The 17058-nt window shown below is 44.5% G+C and overlaps 1 protein-coding gene across 1 annotated transcript in view; it reads left to right on the top strand.

Annotated features, from left to right (window-relative positions):
* Positions 1-17058, top strand: part of LOC121956250 (BAH and coiled-coil domain-containing protein 1) — a 77885-nt gene that overhangs the window by 39331 nt on the left and 21496 nt on the right. Inside the window, exons 4-10 of the mRNA XM_042504381.1 lie at positions 7271-7396; positions 7611-10001; positions 10870-10984; positions 12313-12512; positions 13251-13409; positions 14772-15064; positions 15324-15669. Coding sequence (XP_042360315.1) covers positions 7271-7396; positions 7611-10001; positions 10870-10984; positions 12313-12512; positions 13251-13409; positions 14772-15064; positions 15324-15669 — 3630 coding nt within the window. The remainder of the gene's footprint in view (positions 1-7270; positions 7397-7610; positions 10002-10869; positions 10985-12312; positions 12513-13250; positions 13410-14771; positions 15065-15323; positions 15670-17058) is intronic.

Consider the following 17058-nt stretch of genomic DNA (forward strand, 5'->3'; position numbering starts at 1 on the left):
CTCTACTCTTTTCTAATTTTACAGAGAACTGTGTCACTGCTTGCTTGTGTGTCTCTGGCTGCATGTCTGTGTGTCAGAGTGTGTGTCTGCTCGTCTTTGTCCCTGTCTGTTTAGACACAACTGACAAGCATTGTAAGATGATTGCCAGATTCACTCACAAAAAAAAATAGACGCCAAAGCTATCGTCTAAGATAGTGAGCCTCAGTGCGTCCAGTGTGAAAGGTCTGGTTGTGCAACATGGATGCTAAAAGGGAGCGAGCAGCACTCTGTGGAAAACGGGGGCACTTCACAGCGCTTCAGTGTCCAGTGTGAGCCCGCTGTAAGGAACTTCCGAATTTCAAAGTTTTCCCAATGTAATGACATTTACAACAGCTGTTCTTTGAGTTAGCTACTGACTGCTACTAGCTGCTTTTTAAATCTCCCGTGGTGTGTCACACACACAGATGTCCCTTTTATATAGACACCCCTCTTGGCTTTGTTAGGACCTCCTTGCTGGCTCAAAGGCGAGACAACTCCATCCATCCATTCTGCGATCATATTTAAGACAGAATGGCAAGTTGGTGATAGTCCCGCCTTGAACAGGCGGTGTAAAAGGGGCTCTGGAGAATGGCGAGTGAGATATCAACTCCAGCATCAGCTCAGAGACATTTCCCCTCAAAACTCATTTTGTAAGCATCAGTGTTCCTTTTACCTCATAGTTTCAGGGTTTCATTGTCAAAGATTTTCTTCTTGTAGAAAAGTAGAATAATATTAATAAGAGTGATGATGATAATGCCAAGCCTAATAAAAGTAATGGAGGTGATTATGACTGGGATTATTACTCAGTTGGCAATGGAGGCCATTATCTCTATTGCAGTTTAATTGCATATAACGCACTAAGAGCATGATTGAATCCAGACTGTTCATCAACCACATTCAGCTGTTCCCTCCTCAAGATAATTGCATATTGTCTTTTTCCTGTTTTGCATAAAAAGCAAGTCATCAAAATGAGCGGCACAATTACCCAGACTCTCGCCTCCTCTCTCCGGGTGTCAGCAGAACCCCACCAGCAGCAGAGCAGGCACTGACTTGTGTGTGTGTGTGTGTGTGTGTGTGTGTGTGTGTCAGTGCATTAGTGTGTCACTTGTAACCTTAAAGATATTCTCTGGATTTTCTTTTTTTCTTTGTGAGGTGTGTTTTTAAAGTGGCTGTTTGCATGCAAATCCAAGCACAGCAGCTCGAATTTGTATTCAAAGATTACTGCATGATCCTCATGTCTTTGGCATATACCTGTCATGGTGCAGAATGTCTTTGTCTCCGCTATTCTTCCGACACGTTTGCCAAAGATTAAAGCACTAAAATCTACCATGTATCAAGCAATAGATATCAATGATCTCATTAGTCACTAACTAACCAGTCACTTAGTGTGGATAAACAGTTTTCTAGCAGACTAAGAGTGCATCGAGCGACGAAATCATACATTTCATTTTTATATTAGATGTCACTGAAAGGTTTTATCTGTAGGATTAAGGGGGATGTATTGGCAGAAATTATATATGATTATTAAATATGTTTCTAAGTTACTTATGGGCCCTTGTCCATGTAGTCCGCATTGCCATGTTTCTACAATAACCCATAATGGACAAACCAAACAGACTCTAGAAAGGGCCATTCACGTTTTGGCGTCGGCCATGGTAGTTAGCAGCCCCTTCGCGACGAGCCAAACAGTATTGGAAAAACACTGAACATAAAACTGTTATATTCTGTGTTTTTATGGGTTTAAATATCCAGGTCTGTTTGTTTTAGAGAGGAGGAAACCTCTGCGGATAAAACCCTGAACAATAAACACTGAAGATATTCTAAGCAGAATAAGTTTCAGCAGGTTACAATTTGCAGTCTTCACCACTAGCTGCCACTAAATTCCCCTAAATCTTGCACACTGCTCCTTTAAGAACATTTACTCTTTTTCCAAAACTTGTCACAGGCTTTGGAATTGTAATCATGGTGGAAATAAAAAAGAAGTCAAAAAAATGAAAAGAAGTTAAGCACAAGCCTCTCTGAATGTTTTATTTTCATAACAGAAAAGGTTTGGATATGTTCATTTAGATCTAGATCTGCAACAATAAAGACAATGAAAACACACAAATGGCTGATGTGTTTTTATTCCAGTAAGTGCAGAAGTGCATGAGAAAAATAGAAACAGTTTTTTAAAAAAGGCAGTGTTTTTCCTGGATATGAAATTGAATCTGGATTTGCACCCAAAACTAATCACAAGATTCTTGGCCTAACTTTCCACTAAATGAGAAATGTGTTGACAAGATATTCTGCTGACTTACAGAAAAATAGGCCTTAAAACATAAGCTCCTCGGTGGAGATAATATTAATAATAATAATGTATGGAGACAGATGATAATAAACCATGTCTGTGAAAAATAAGCTGACAATCATACATTAGGTTTCCCACATTCCACACTACAGCAAAACATCATGTTCAAATTTGTCCAATTAGGAAAGAGCTTTCAAAGCTCAGTTTTTGGTGTTGGAAGGGAAAATCCGAGAGAAAAAGATATGTTTTCAACTTAATCCGCAATAGCCCGGACACGAGCGTAGTATGTTTAGAGAGGGCCAGTTAAGTCATGCACACAGACCACATTTCTGTTGGGAGCAGGAGCGACAAACCATTAGCTGAGTGACACGTTAAGCAAACCTATAAATAACATCACCACATAACAGTAGTGGCATGGTCGTCTGGATGAAGATAACTTTGGCAGCGGGAGTTGGTGAATGTGGTACAAAAAAAAAAAAAGTCCAGTGTTGACTTTTGTTTAAAGATTTATTGTGTTGGGAAAAGGAAAGTGTTCAGTGTAGCCTTACAAATGCTGGGATATTTATATACGGTGACAAGAGCTAAACCATTAGTGGCTTTCATGATGTCAGAGTGTAGCACAGATTTAAAGAGGTTTTTTTGTTTCAGTTTCTCTCTTCAGATTGATTGCCAAATACAGTAACAGCCATTGTGTATGGGGGTGTCTGTTGTTCATTTGTTGAGTGGCGACATGGACTCACTGACACAGAGAGATGGAGAGAGCGAGAGAGAGACAGAGAGAGAGGGGTGGCAGTATATAGTTGTGGGTGGAAAAAACAAACAGGTTCAGATGTAGAGTAGTGACCATTTTAATAAATGTAATGTAAAATGTTTTTCATAACACCTGGTAAAATGGATTAGGCCCTGTGAGCTTTGAAAGATTTATTTTCAGGTTTGGAGCCATTATATAAACCATGAATGCCCCCTGCTTGAATCAAGTGAGTGGTAAAATTAAAAAAGAAAAATGGACCCCCCCAAAAAAAACCCTGCAGGGCTCTTGGCAGGCCTGAGGCCAGCTGGCTGTGGTCCAAATGACTTCTTACGTTATGCCAAAAACAATCGCAGTCTCATATCTCTGTCAACACATATAGACACGCACACACGCACACACACACACACACACACACACGCACACAATTGCCGGCACACACCTGTCTAATCCACTTCTGTTTGATACGCCTTTCCAAGCCTATCTTCAGTTGTCCATCTTTCCTTCTGTGAGCAGTTGCTAGCTTTTCCTTTTGTGGGATTTAAGCTGCACCCCCCCACACCTCTCCTCTCTTCCACACTCCTGCCTCTTTCATTCTCTCTCTCTCTCTCTCCCTCTCTCTCTCTCTCTCGTGCCAGCCTGCATCCCTTCCTTTCAATTAGTCAAACCTGAAGAGATCCACCACAGTACTGCCCCTCCTCCTCCCTTTCTGTGTCTTGATGGTTCTGTCACTTTTTCTCAATTAGTGGACCTGACAGGCAGCTCTGCCTGCTCCTCCTCTCCTCTTGGTCTTCCTCTGCCATGCTCTCTCTCTCTCTCTGTCTGTGTCCTTCTCTTTCTGAAATGTTACAGAGACAATATACAGCATTTATTTTATTTAGCCTTTTAGCAGAAGAGGAGAAATCCTCATGAGCAATTGTTCAGGCTGGCGTTTTCAGAGCAGGTAGAAGAAGAGTGGGTAGAAATGGAGAGAGGAACGAAACACTCTTGTCGTCTGCCTCTAATTCAGCAGGCTTAATTCTTTACTGCCTCTAGGTGCTGTTCTATATCCAGCCCCCTTCTTTGTCCTCCCTGTCGGCCTGCTTCTCTCAACCCATCACGCTGTGAGAAATACCTTCAGAACTTCTGGAAATCCCTCCCTGGGATGCAGCTCTGTTTGTTCAGTCTCTCGCCCCTGCTCCGCCCGTGGAAAAGGAGGGCATGCGCTGTGAACTCCCCCTGTCATTCACTTGCCGATGCTGAGTTGTTTATGTGTGTGTGTGAGGAGGGAAAGAGACCGAGGCTGCTGTGCAGTCAGCAGACTGCACTAAGACCCTGATCACGTCGCCTGCAGCAGCAGCAGCAGCAGCTTCCCTTGTCCTGCCCAGATTAATGGCTGAATGGGCTCTGCCGTGCCCAGCAGTCCCCCTCTTGCCGCCCCAATGGAGGGCATGCTGAAACTGAGCGGGCTGGCATTATCGGGCACAGCCAGACCACGCTGCGAAAAGGGATTACGCCGTCAATCGTCACGCTCACAAACAACATGCTGCCGCAGAAAAAAAGCCCCTCTCCCAGCTTGGATAAAGACTGCCAAACAGCTCTCTGCTTTTCTCCCTCCCCAAATCAGAGAAAAACGTCTTGCTTAAACAAAGGATCCCCCCTCCTCCTCCCACTCTAGATGAATTGGCACAAATGTGTGTGCTTATTAATCGTGACAGCAGAGAAAGACACAGACAAAGGGGGAGAGATAGAGGAATAGGTGGAAGAAAGAGAAAGAGAGGAAAAAGTGAGGGTATGTAATTATCACCCCATTGCCCTCCTCAGAAAGCAGCACCTCCTGTGTTATTGCAGGAGTGTTTGCCCTCTCCGTGCATTTCATTAATTAAGATGGGAGCATGCGGAGGCCGCTCGGAGACGAGGTCATTAAGCCCACCACAACACTCCTCCCTCCCCAGAGCCGGCTCACAGCACCGGCCCCATTGTTCCACCGGCAGAAAGTGAGACATTCAACACTCGGAGCTCCTGTTAAAACCACACACACACACACACACACACACACACACACACACACACACACACACACACACACACACACACACACACACACACACACACAGCCAAATGAACTGCATCTGCGCTTTCCGGGATCAGGTCGCACGCTTGCCAACACAAATACGTCTGTCTTTCATTTAGCTTGTAGAACCATGTTTTCCTCTCTCTCTACCCCCCCTCCTCCTCCTCCTCCTCCTTCCTTCACTCTGTCTGCGAGTGTGAAAGTGGAGGGTGAGGCAGGTGCAGCAGCAGAGAAATGGAGACATGAAACACCTGAACTTCTCTAGATGACTCAGAGGTCACTAAGATGGTTGAATGTGGTGCTGGTGGACAGTGGACGTCCTGTATGAAAAGAAGCGCTAACTCAAAGTAGCTCTAAATGTCTTTGGTCTCTTCTCTTGATGTCTTTCTTTGTCTTTGTCTTGTTCTTTCCTGCTCTGACATTAACCCCTTTTGCACTGCCTGTTCACAGCAGGAATATCTCGCCGTTATGCCGCCATGTAACAGGGACAGTAAATTGTTGTTGTCATGTTATGCCATAGTTATTGTTTATAAAGTGCTGCTGATGCGTGTGTTGGCACATTAGAGGCTTATGCTGTTGTGTTAAACATCACACCCCTCATGTCTCTTACGGCTCCACGTTACCAGCATGCTACTTAACCCTTTGAAACCTGGACTGAATCACTTTTCTTGTTATGCATTCAGATGCCTTTCACAAAACCGCAGCACATTGGTTTATTTTCTTTCTAATACATGGGAAAAATGGCAGTTGCAAGAAATGTTTCACATATTTTAAGACTGAGTAGACTTACACAAATACTTTTTGTGTAAGCTCTACTAGGGAAAATTTCCAGAGAACTGTGCTTAAAATGATCATAATCATATCAAAAATTATTTCAACAGAATTATTATTATTTTCAAGCTTTTTTCAGGTCATTTCCCTGTTTGTTTGTTTGTTCGTATGTTGTTTTTTTTTTTTACTTTATCCTTTGTTTTTGTTTTTTGTGTGCTGATTTTCAGTAAGTTTTCATGTACTTTTGACTAATTTCTTGCCAATGTTGGGGTCATTTCCTCTTAAGTTGCTCATTGCCTTCTCCCATGTTTTTGAAAGACATCAAGCCAATTTGCCCTGATTTCAAAGGTTTAAAATCACACCCTGGAGCGGGATGATGCCGCCGTCATTTAGCTGTGTGTATACATGGCGACATGAAGAAGAGACTTCTTAGCGGCAATGGTGTGATCTGTGTAAAACGCGTTATTGGTTCATGGTGTTGGTGCATATGGGTTGTTTTCTTTTCCTCATTTATATCTCTGTAGCTGCATTAGAGTAGATGGGGAGGGAACAGGTTTTATTTTGACTGTATCATATTGCATAATATGCCCAACAGGGAATATATATACTGTAGTTATATAGCACTGTTACCATCAAAGATTTCCCCCTAATTATTTCAGTGTTACAATACTTTGATTTTTATTATCGGATATCTGTCTTGTGATCATGTGAAATAACCTAATATACAATAAAAGATAAGCTCATTTAATTCGCAGTGCTTTGTTTAGATGTTTTAGTGACCCAACTGCAGTGAAAGTGGGTTGTCATAGTGATTCTTTGTCCTAATATTGCGATGGGCTTTCATCTCAGTCCATGTTTTCTCTCTCCTCCACCTTCAAAGTCCTTTGTGTTTTTGAATGTTCCATTGCAAAATTAGTTTGTGTTTGGTTGTGGTGAAAATGTTCTCCAGATGGGCTCAACGCATTAAGCCCAGGTGTACTGGCTTACAGGCCCAACATCCAGATGAACTTGTACCCCCGATGTAGGTCATTGAAGGTCAGCCGCCCAGCACTCCCTTCATTGTAAACACAAGCTTCAAATCCATCCTTATCACCCCATTCAGATGGATCGAGATGCCACTGCCAGCTCTGAGAGAGAGATAAAGAAAGAGCCATATGTTTCAAAGACAAATTTCATACATTACAGCAATCCCCAAGCTTGTCTCGTATTGTTTGCATTCTAAACTCAGGCAGGAAAGGCAAACATGACAGGCAGAGCCAGCACTTATTTGCGTATGAACACCACCAGCTGCATCGGACCTGAAGGATTATGCAGGGTTAGTCTGGATAACTGCATCTTGGTGGTTATTGTCCTGTCTTATCAATTATCTCCCTCTCTCTGCTATCCATCCCAGCAGCTCCAGGGTACCCTCGATTCTCAGGGAGTCTGGCCCACACCTTCCTTCCCATGAGCCACTTGGATCACCATGCCAACAGTGGGGTTCTTTATGGGCAGCACCGTTTCTATGACACGCAAAAAGGTGAGGCGTGAGATGATTAAAATTTAATCAGACAGAAACAAGACATTTAAATCCAATTTATACAACATAGTATGGTGTAATTTGATGTGGGATATTGATATAAGGATGCCTAGGGACACGATCATGAGAGCTGAATACTCTAATTCTGTCATTGCCTTTTCCTTTCTTGACTAACGTGTTTGTCTTTACTGGCCTGCCTTTCTTTCTCCCTCAGAGAACTTCTACCTTCGAGGTCTCCCTTCCCAGCCGCCTCTCATCTCAGCCAATCACAGTCTGCCACCGATGTCCAGGGCAGGTTCAGGACACTCTCAGGGGTCCTGCAGCCGAGACAGAGATCCAGGGGCAGGGACGGGTCTGCATAAGAGTCTTAAAGAAGGGTCTGTGGAGAGAGGAGTGGTACCTGTCAAGGACAAGGAGCGGTCCAGTAGCAAACAGGAGGCGAAGGAGAGGCAGCAGCAGCAGCAACAACACCACAGCCACCAGCCGCCCCAGCCCACACACCACCACCACTCCCACTCCCATCAGCAGCACCCACACTATCCACAGCACCCACTACCCCTGGAGGAGGTCAACAGTCGGGCCCTGGAGAGGCACAAGGCATCAATCTCGATGGAGTACAGCAAGGAGCACCCTCAGAGTATGGGCAAGCCCCTCAGTGCCTGTCTGCACAATGGAAAGATGCAAAACGGAGATGCAGGAACTGGAGCAGGGGCGAAGGCCTCCATGTCCAGCTGTGGGGGGGAGGGCACAGCCCTCGGGGCTATGAGTGGTGGGGCGGGCGGCCAGGGCAGACATATGGGGTCCAGCGGCAGTAGTCGCTGCACCAAAGAGGGGGTAAGCGGGGAGATGAGGATCAGTGAGCAACCTTCAGACTGTCTGGAGAGGGGTCAGGCACCGCTCCACCACTCTCTGTCCTACTCTGTGCCCCCACCCTTACACATGGGCTCTGCTGCTGGAGGGGCACACCCCCACCCGCATCCTCATGCTCACCCTCACACACATCCTCACCCAGGGGGCTTCCACTGCCTTCAGCTCCACCCCAGCCACCCGCACCACCCACATCATTCCCACCACACACACCACCACCCGGACTTCTTCTGCCCGCCCCCTCCTGCTCCTCTCGCTAACCCTGCCTCACATGAGAGAGGGCCGGCCAATGTGGGGAGAGAACCTAAAGTCACAGGGCCTACGTTTGTGCCATCTGTGGCAGGCCTCGGAGACAAATCTGGTGGATCGTTCCAGCTTGGTAACCTGGACTGTCATGGTGTGGGCAGTGGCGGGGGAGGCGGCAATGCCAAGGACAAGATAATAGAAAAGACTGGAGGTGGTGGGCATCATGGTAGTTGGCACAGAAAACAGCAGCAGCAACAACAACAACAACAACAACAACAACAACAGCAGCAGCAACAACAACAACAGCAGCAGCAGCAGCAGCAGCAGCAGCAGCAACAACAACAGCAGCAGCACCCTTACAGAAAGACAGAGAAGGCTCCAGACTGGATGCAGTCCCACCACCAACACATTCAGTCCTCACAGCTTCCTCCGCCTCCCCAACTACAACAGCCTCCGCATCCCCAACAGCAGCATCAGGTTGTAAGATCACGCAGTGCTGAGTGTATCAACAGTGGTGTGGATATGGATGTGTTCAGACCGTCGTTGCCCCAGGGGCCCAAGACTGGACACTCTGTCCCTCATTCTGTCAACACTTCTCCTTACAGAGACTGTTCCCATCCAGGACCCCAACCCAACTCGTCCCCACTTGGAAGTAAAAGCATAGGTCAACATAGTGGGGCTGGTACAGCCCACGGGCCTGCTCCTGGAGGTAGCTGCTCCTTACAGAGAGACGGCCAGAAGGTTGCCAGGATACGCCACCAGCAGCATGGCCGACCTGGTCCAGATGCTCCCTCTCCTGCTGATATGAATCAGGGGACTAATCAGGAGCTGAAAAGAAAGATGGACATGTCTCCTTATGGTTACAGCAACAGCAGTGGGCAGCAGCACCACCACCAGCAGCCCCCAGTGCCACCCTGGGCCATGAGGGCTCCCCACCACATGTCACAACCTGAGGAGGAGCAGAGGAAATCTTACATGGAGTTAGGGAGCACCGGTGGGCAACACTCCCAGCAGCAACAGCAGCAGCCGGGAATGAGCCTTCCACCTCCCCAGCCTCCCCCCGCACCTCCCCTTAGTCAGCAACAGCAGCAGCCACAGCAGCAACCTGAACCGCAGGGCCCAACTCAGGGGGAGAGCAGTGCCATGAAAAGCTTACTAAAGTACAGCAACCAGCAACAGCCACTGCTCCTCTCCCAGAAGAGCCCCTTTGGGGGGCTGGGAAGCCTCAAGTCAGGTCCTGCTGGGGGGAGCTGTGCCCTGCAGGGCAACAAACAGACTCTACCTTCCAGAAAAGGTCCAGCCAATGACAACGACCGCCCTGATTACAGTGGGCGGGGCCGAGATATGGGGGACGCAGGTCACGGGGAAAGTGAGGTGCGGCAACCGCCAGTGGGAATTGCGGTGGCTGTGGCCAGACAAAGGGAGCCGCCGTGTCGTTCAGCAGACAGTCATCCCAACAGCCGGCAGGGCAGGGTCCATCCCTCAGTGAAAGGTAAGCAGGAGAGGTCACTGCCTCAGAAAAACAGGTGCAGGGAACACAGACCTGTTTTTTTTCTTATCTGTGACCTGTTGTTGACCTGTAGCTGGGGAAGCAAAAAAAAAAAGAAAAAAATGACAAAAAAACAAGGTGTAGAGCTGAAAAAGCTTGCAAAATATTGGTGGCACAGAGCACTGTTTGCAGTCACAGACAGATCTTCAGTTTTCACTTTCATTAATTCAGAGTCTGGTTGAAATCCCCTTAAAAAGTATATAAAATCTTTACAGTGGGGCAAACAAATTATTAGTTTCACAAACACATTTTCCATGCCTGGAAAAGTCATGGTCTTTGGAAAAGCCATTGAAAGTTTTGGAAAAGTCATTGAATTTTTTTATGTATGATAACATTGTGACTGTAATTTCCCATGGATAATGTCCATGTAATGTTACTTAACAACAAACTGATTTTCTGTAGCTGATGACGTAGCACTGCGTATGTGATGTTTTTTTTCTTGTTTTCTTTTTAAATCATCACGTACGTTTCTTCGTATCCTCCCCGGGTTCCATTTCTCCCTTCATGTGTCCCAGCTGGCTGTCATTATGTTTGTATAAGGTTCAAATCTAAAATGCTTTAAAAATGCTGTGCAAGAGAGGCAAGAAAAAAAAGGTTGTTTAAAAGTCATGGAAAAGTTTGGAAGTTTTGCCCAAGAAAATGTGTGGGAACCCTGTCTACATCTCTTGTGAGTAACAGAAGTGTTGTGAGAGACTGTGGTAGACTTGGGAACATGCCCTCACCAGGTGACACGATGGTGAAAGTTAATGGTTAAAGTAATGGTTGTTTGTTTAATTGTTTGTTTGCTATTGATCTAATGTTTGTCTCACAGGACCACCCCGCTCCATGTATCCTTCAGATCCTACCAGTGAAGAGGAGAGGAAGAGGATGAGTGGGGAGCAGATAGGCTTGACTTGCTTGGACAGAGAGAGAGAAGCATATATCAGGTAAGCAATAGTAAAGCTATGGCTTAATCCTCGGGGTGTAAGGGTTCACAAAAGTCACGGTTTGGCTCATACCCCGGTTGAGGAGTCTCAGTCTGGTATAAATTCAGCACAGCGGCAAAAACTCCCAAATGCATAAGGATCCATTACTTTTCATTTGTTTTGAAAGTAGTCTAAGAGTCAAAGACAGACAAAATCCTCTTGCTGGGGACCGAGGTAACATTTTGCCTAATGGCAACTTTGGTAAAATAATTTTATTGTAAGAATAAGACACATTTCAAGCATTGTGGTTTTACATTAGACAGATACTTTCCCAAAAGGCAACAGGCCACAGCAGGCTTTAAACCAAAAAGCATCTCTTGTGCTATGAAAGTGAAGAATACCAAAATGAGAAGTATAATGAAAAATAGAATTTGTGCATTAGGAGCATTTAATCCCACCTTGGCTCCATTTACAGACCCCCTCCATTCAAAAACGTCTTTCTTTTGCTTACTAAGATGCCTGACCTTGAGTATACTGACTGGTATCTTTGCAAAGTTTGTCACTTGGGAGGTATTTTCATTTTTCCCTACTTAGGAGGGAGATGTCTGTAAACAAATTTTTAAAAACGTTAACTACACGTACTTGCTAGGCACCTTGATGTGCACTGGTCCTTCGGTACTCAGCCTCTCAGTGTGGCACAAGCAGCCGTGGTAGGGCGGGCCTGAGACCAAATACAGAATTTCACAGATGGATAAAGAGTAGATGAGATTCAAATCCCCTCTAACTTAAAAAAAATGTTATTATTATTATTATTTTATTACTTGTGAAAACCATGTTAAACAAAATATTAAATATAGCAGAGTATTTTATACACTTCAAAATGTGTCTGGAGTGAAGCTTTAAACATTCAAAGCAACCAAAAATGCATCATTGGCACAACTGTATGATGCCACTGAATGTGTATTAGTGTCTTGGGTGTATTTCCAATCACATCCAACACGACATATTTGTACTTTACACAACTCTCTCAGCTGCTGTTGTAGCTGGCCAGAACCCGCAGACAGGTCTTCCATGTTTTGGCGCACTAAACAGCTTATTGTGCTTACCTCAGCATACGCTGCTTACGACATGCAGCTAAAATCTTCCACGCAGAACTTGTGCTTGGGAACCTTGGTTCCACATTATGTGCATCGATCTACATGTTGCGTGTTCTGCATTTGGCTGAGAGTAACAGTTTGGTACGAATACACAGAAAGTTACAGCCCTACATAATCCCCAGGTAAAATCTGTTAGAAACCTTCACTCGTCTCCATTTGCATTTGCTTATCTTTGTCTTTTCCTGATGCCAGGGATAATAAGGAACGGGTGGAGTTTGCAAGAATCCACCCCTCCAACAGCTGTCATGGAGACCTCACCTCTCATCTCATGGTCCCAGGCGGGACTTCCCTCCAGTCTGGCCAATTAGGAGATCCTGCTGCACATTCTGCTCACCATCATTGGATGCCAAGAACTGGAAGCCCATCCCTTTGGATGACAGGACACTCCTATGGTAAGAGAATATTAATAAATTTTATAGCGTGACTGATCATGTAAGGAAGGTAGTGAAGTCCTGCTTTGCTTTATTTATGTGTTAAAAAACATCCTACAGAACTCTTCTGTTATCTCAAATTTGAGCAGAAATAGCCAGAATTTTACATGATTTCAACATGAGCATATTTTCATTGGTTTCCAGTCAGATTTATTTCATGGTTTGGTCATGTTTTGGTTATGACTGGTAGTTATAGTATATTGTGGAAGATTTCTTTTTACACGCTATTATGTGATGTGTATATAAATCATTTTTTTTCTTTTTTTTTCATTTTTGTATTTATCGAATCCTTTACTTTAAACAAGTAGTCTTGTTGAGAATCTCTTTTTTTTGTAATTATTTGAATGTAAAAACAAAACATGTTATAACCTTTAGTTGCACAAAATCCAAAGGCTTGTAGCAAATGCACATATTTGTAACAACTGAAATAAACATTTAGCAACGATAGACACACAATTGGATCGTCACAGTTTCCCAGATATGCTGTGAACAAAAAAGTCCCATGACCTCTTAAAATCCTCACCTTCATCATTGACTCCCGCTAACATGTTCTTATGATGACAGAGGTAGAGATTAAGGCCAAAATAAAATAAAATGTTAAAAATAGTCCAATTAATAATGTTCCTTAATGTTACCATCCCAAAAGAGGCCCGACATATTATGCCGTGTATATAAACTGACATCCTTTCTATAAAGCAGGTATAGGTCATACCGCCCTGCACCAGAATCTGCCGCCAGGTTTCTCTGCAGCCATGTCAGGCCCTCTGCAGCCAGTCTTGCCTCTGCCTCAGGACCCTTCAGCCCAGCTGGTGGTCCTTCCCACTGAGCCTCCCGCCCATCCTGCCACTCATCACCTGGGTATGCCATAACCTTGCTCTCTCCTCTGGAAAGCCAAATGTATTTATATACAGCTTTTCGTGTATGTGTATGCATGAGCAGCCTCACACAAGGACACCATTACATGCACACTAAAATAACCATTGGCTCAGTTCATCTGCAGTCTTCACTGGATCACTTCCTGTGCAGATAACTTCCCTTTAATGGGCTCATTCACAGACACCACAAAAAAACATTTCCTGCACACCACCTGCTCGGCCCAGCAGGAATAGTGTGCTCAACGGGTTAGGGTACTCATCCGAAGCTACTCTGTATGTGCACCCCCCTACACACACACACACACACACACACATACACACACACATTGGTACCACACCAAAGAAAGAGGAAGTGTGAGAGTGAGGGAAAAATCACTTCTCAAAACTCATAGTAGACTCACATTGAGCAGGCTGTGGTATTTAATTAGTTCACTATCATGGATGGTACATTTCTCTCTTTGCTCCACACGAGTTTCAGCCGAGGAAGGAAGTGCATCCACAAATGCTTTCCCACAGGAAGCATCCAAGTTTATGTCTCAGAACAAGGAATTTTTGGTGTGTCTAGGAGAAAGGGGGTGGAGGGGCGAGTCAAGGGCAAAGGGTGAGAGAAAAGCAAAATTAAGTTTTTGAGGTTACTACATTTTGGCCCAAAACTTCCCAAGTGGGACGTATGTCATATAACATCACCCACACCAAGATGAACTGGTCCTTAAAGCCACATAACGAGAAAGGTTGTCCACCCACAGACATGGGAACTAAGCTTCCTGCTGGGCCCTTTTGCAGACCCTTATCTGCGATTTGACTGAGCAGGTGGGACTTTTTGGCGGAAAGTCCACACTGAATGCTCCGGCGAGACAAACAAGCATTTCCAGTCCAGTATTTTGACCTCTAATCAACCTAAAGCCATCATCATCTGTTCGCATTTCATCACTGTCATGACTTTTTTTTTTAGCATTCCAGCAAATTCTCAAGGCAGTTCTTAAGAGACAGCTTTCTGTTCAGAGCGGGGGAGAGTGTGGGATTGCTGCTGCCTGGGGAGATGTTGTTCTGTGAAGTCAAAAATCTTTCTTTTAAAGACATTTGTCTATGTCGTTGCTATAAAATGTGAATACAATGATTTTTAAATGATCCATAATGGTTTCGTTGTTTTGAAATGGGTGTGTGGGAGGCAGATAATGAGAGGATAAGGATATGGAAACACAATGGTGTATGTGTAAGTGTGCGCCACATAGTGTTGATGTGTATAAATCCAGAAGGAAAAGGTTGCTGAGTGTGTACGTGCGTGTGTGCCTTTTTGTTCGAAGGTAGCCCTCTCCATCACATTCCTCCTCCTTTTTCTCATTAGATGTGATGGAGCAGCCAGGGTTGTGGCCCCCTGTGTATGGCGCCCGGGGCCCACCCTCCCACATGCAGCATCCTGCTGTGTACTCCAGATCCCAGTTTCTACGGCAACAGGAGCTGTACGCTCTCCAGCAGCACCAACAGCTCCAGCATCAGCATCAACATCAGCACCAGAGCCACCAGTCGCAGCAACCGCAACCACAGTCTCAAACCCAGCAGCAGCAGCAACAGCAGCAGCAGCAGCACAGATCTGCACATGGCATGGACATGCAACATCATGCTGCCCACAATTCACAGGTGATCACCAAATCAAAATATGCAAATACAATCCATCTCTATCTATCTGTCTACACAAAGAGAACAAGACTCAGGCAGAGTAAGTGAGTCATGAGTCAGCTTTTCTCACATGATTTATTTAGTCTATTTTTAACTTCCCGAATATTTTTCTAAGATTTTTCTGCTGCAGAGCAAGAAGCTTTTTGTGTCAATGACATCCAGATTTGTAGTGCCTTTCTTTAAATGTAGAAATTAAAACACCTCTACTTAACTGCTACAGATGCAGAAGAGGCCTGATGAGCCCTCGGTTGAACTGGAGGAACTCATTTCAGAACAGAGAACATCTAAACCTGCCAAGCCGTACTCTTACAACCCGCCTCAGAGGAACAACTCCCCCCCTGGGGCCTGCGCCGCTCACCTGTCCCCTTGTTGCCAGTCACCGTCATTACGCCCGCATCCCAAAAGCACCCCGTCTACACCCTGCCCTGCTCCCAGCCCTGCCGCAGCAGCCCCTCATTCACCTGCCATCAGCCCTGCTCCACCTCAGATGCCCAAGGGGGCTGAATCCCAAGACAAGCGAGGAGAGGGACAGCCCCCGCAGGATTACCCACAGTCTCTGGAGCCTGGTAAGCATCAGCAAAAGTGTCTACATGCAAACAAAAATATACAAATGTGCCTCAAAGTTTTCCAGCTGCCTGGATGCATTGAGTTCAGTGGCCTCAGTATGAGCCATATTGATGACATCAGATGGAAGACTGTTTAAGAACATGATTTTTGTAACCGTTAAGGATGCCGCTATTTACAGATCAGGGCTGGGAAAAATGGCCTCGAAATAATATTGCAATACTTTTAGGCTATATTGCAATGCACAATATAAATATAGGAATATTTTGGAATCTCCTCTAAACTGCTGTGGAAATCTAAAATACTGAACTACTAAATAAAGAACTGTTACGATGAAGTACTGTAGTATACTAAACTAAGAAACAGACTATTGTTACAATAAAGTTAATCAAGTTATGTTATAATGAAGTTAAATAATGTAGTGTTATAAGTGTTAAATAAATTACTGTAAGGGTAATGTTGAATAAAGTACTGTTATAATAAAGCTAAATAAAGTACCATTTAATTCGGTTAAAGTGCTGTTTTACTTAATCTAACTTTATTATAACAGTATTTTATTTAACTTAAGTACTTTTATCAGGACGTTTAATAAAGTACTATAAAATTAAATAAAGTACTGTTATAATAAAGTTAAATAAGGTACTGTTATAATCAAGTTAAATTAAGTAGTGTTACAAAAAGTTAAAGCACTGTTATAATAAAGTTAAATCAAGTACTGTATAATAAATTTAGATGGAGTACTTTTATAATTAAGTTAAATAGTGATAAAATAAATAAATAAAAAAATTGTTACAGCGGTGTAGTGTGTGTGACGTATCCTATTTCTTCTACTTAAATAAAACAAGGGGCAAAACAAATGGAGTATAATGGATGTTGCCTACCCCTATTATATATGTAAAGCCAAATAATTCAAATAGTATGACAAGAAGGACAGTGAGTTCTAGGATATAGGATCAACTTGAAAATTAGATCAGGTGGTAATTGGAATCGCCACTGTTGTAAATGATCCTTTTTGTCTGCTGGTGTTGTGGTAATATGTGTGGGTGGCTGTGTTGGCAAGCCCCTGATTGACTGAACGGCTCAAAGCTGCAGAAAATGGCTGCCGGCTGAGCTGGGGCTTTCCACTACCGTTACCTCGGTAATGACTGAGAAACACCTCAATAGCGGCCCTTGCCGCTCCTCCACCCCCACAGGCCCCGCACTCTCTTCATCATCATTAATGTCTGGCTAACGGCCGCCGCACGCCAGAGGAATTGTGTCAGGTGCTCTGATAAACCAAAGCCTGGCTCACTTCAAATAACACACTCACACAAGGTTGCATGTGGTCCTCTGCCGCTCCTGCTGCTGGGAGATCAAGGCAGAGAGCGTTTCCTTTTCCCGGTTTTCATCAC

Source organism: Plectropomus leopardus, chromosome 17 (genome assembly GCF_008729295.1).
Source record: "Plectropomus leopardus isolate mb chromosome 17, YSFRI_Pleo_2.0, whole genome shotgun sequence".
NCBI lineage: Eukaryota > Metazoa > Chordata > Actinopteri > Perciformes > Serranidae > Plectropomus > Plectropomus leopardus.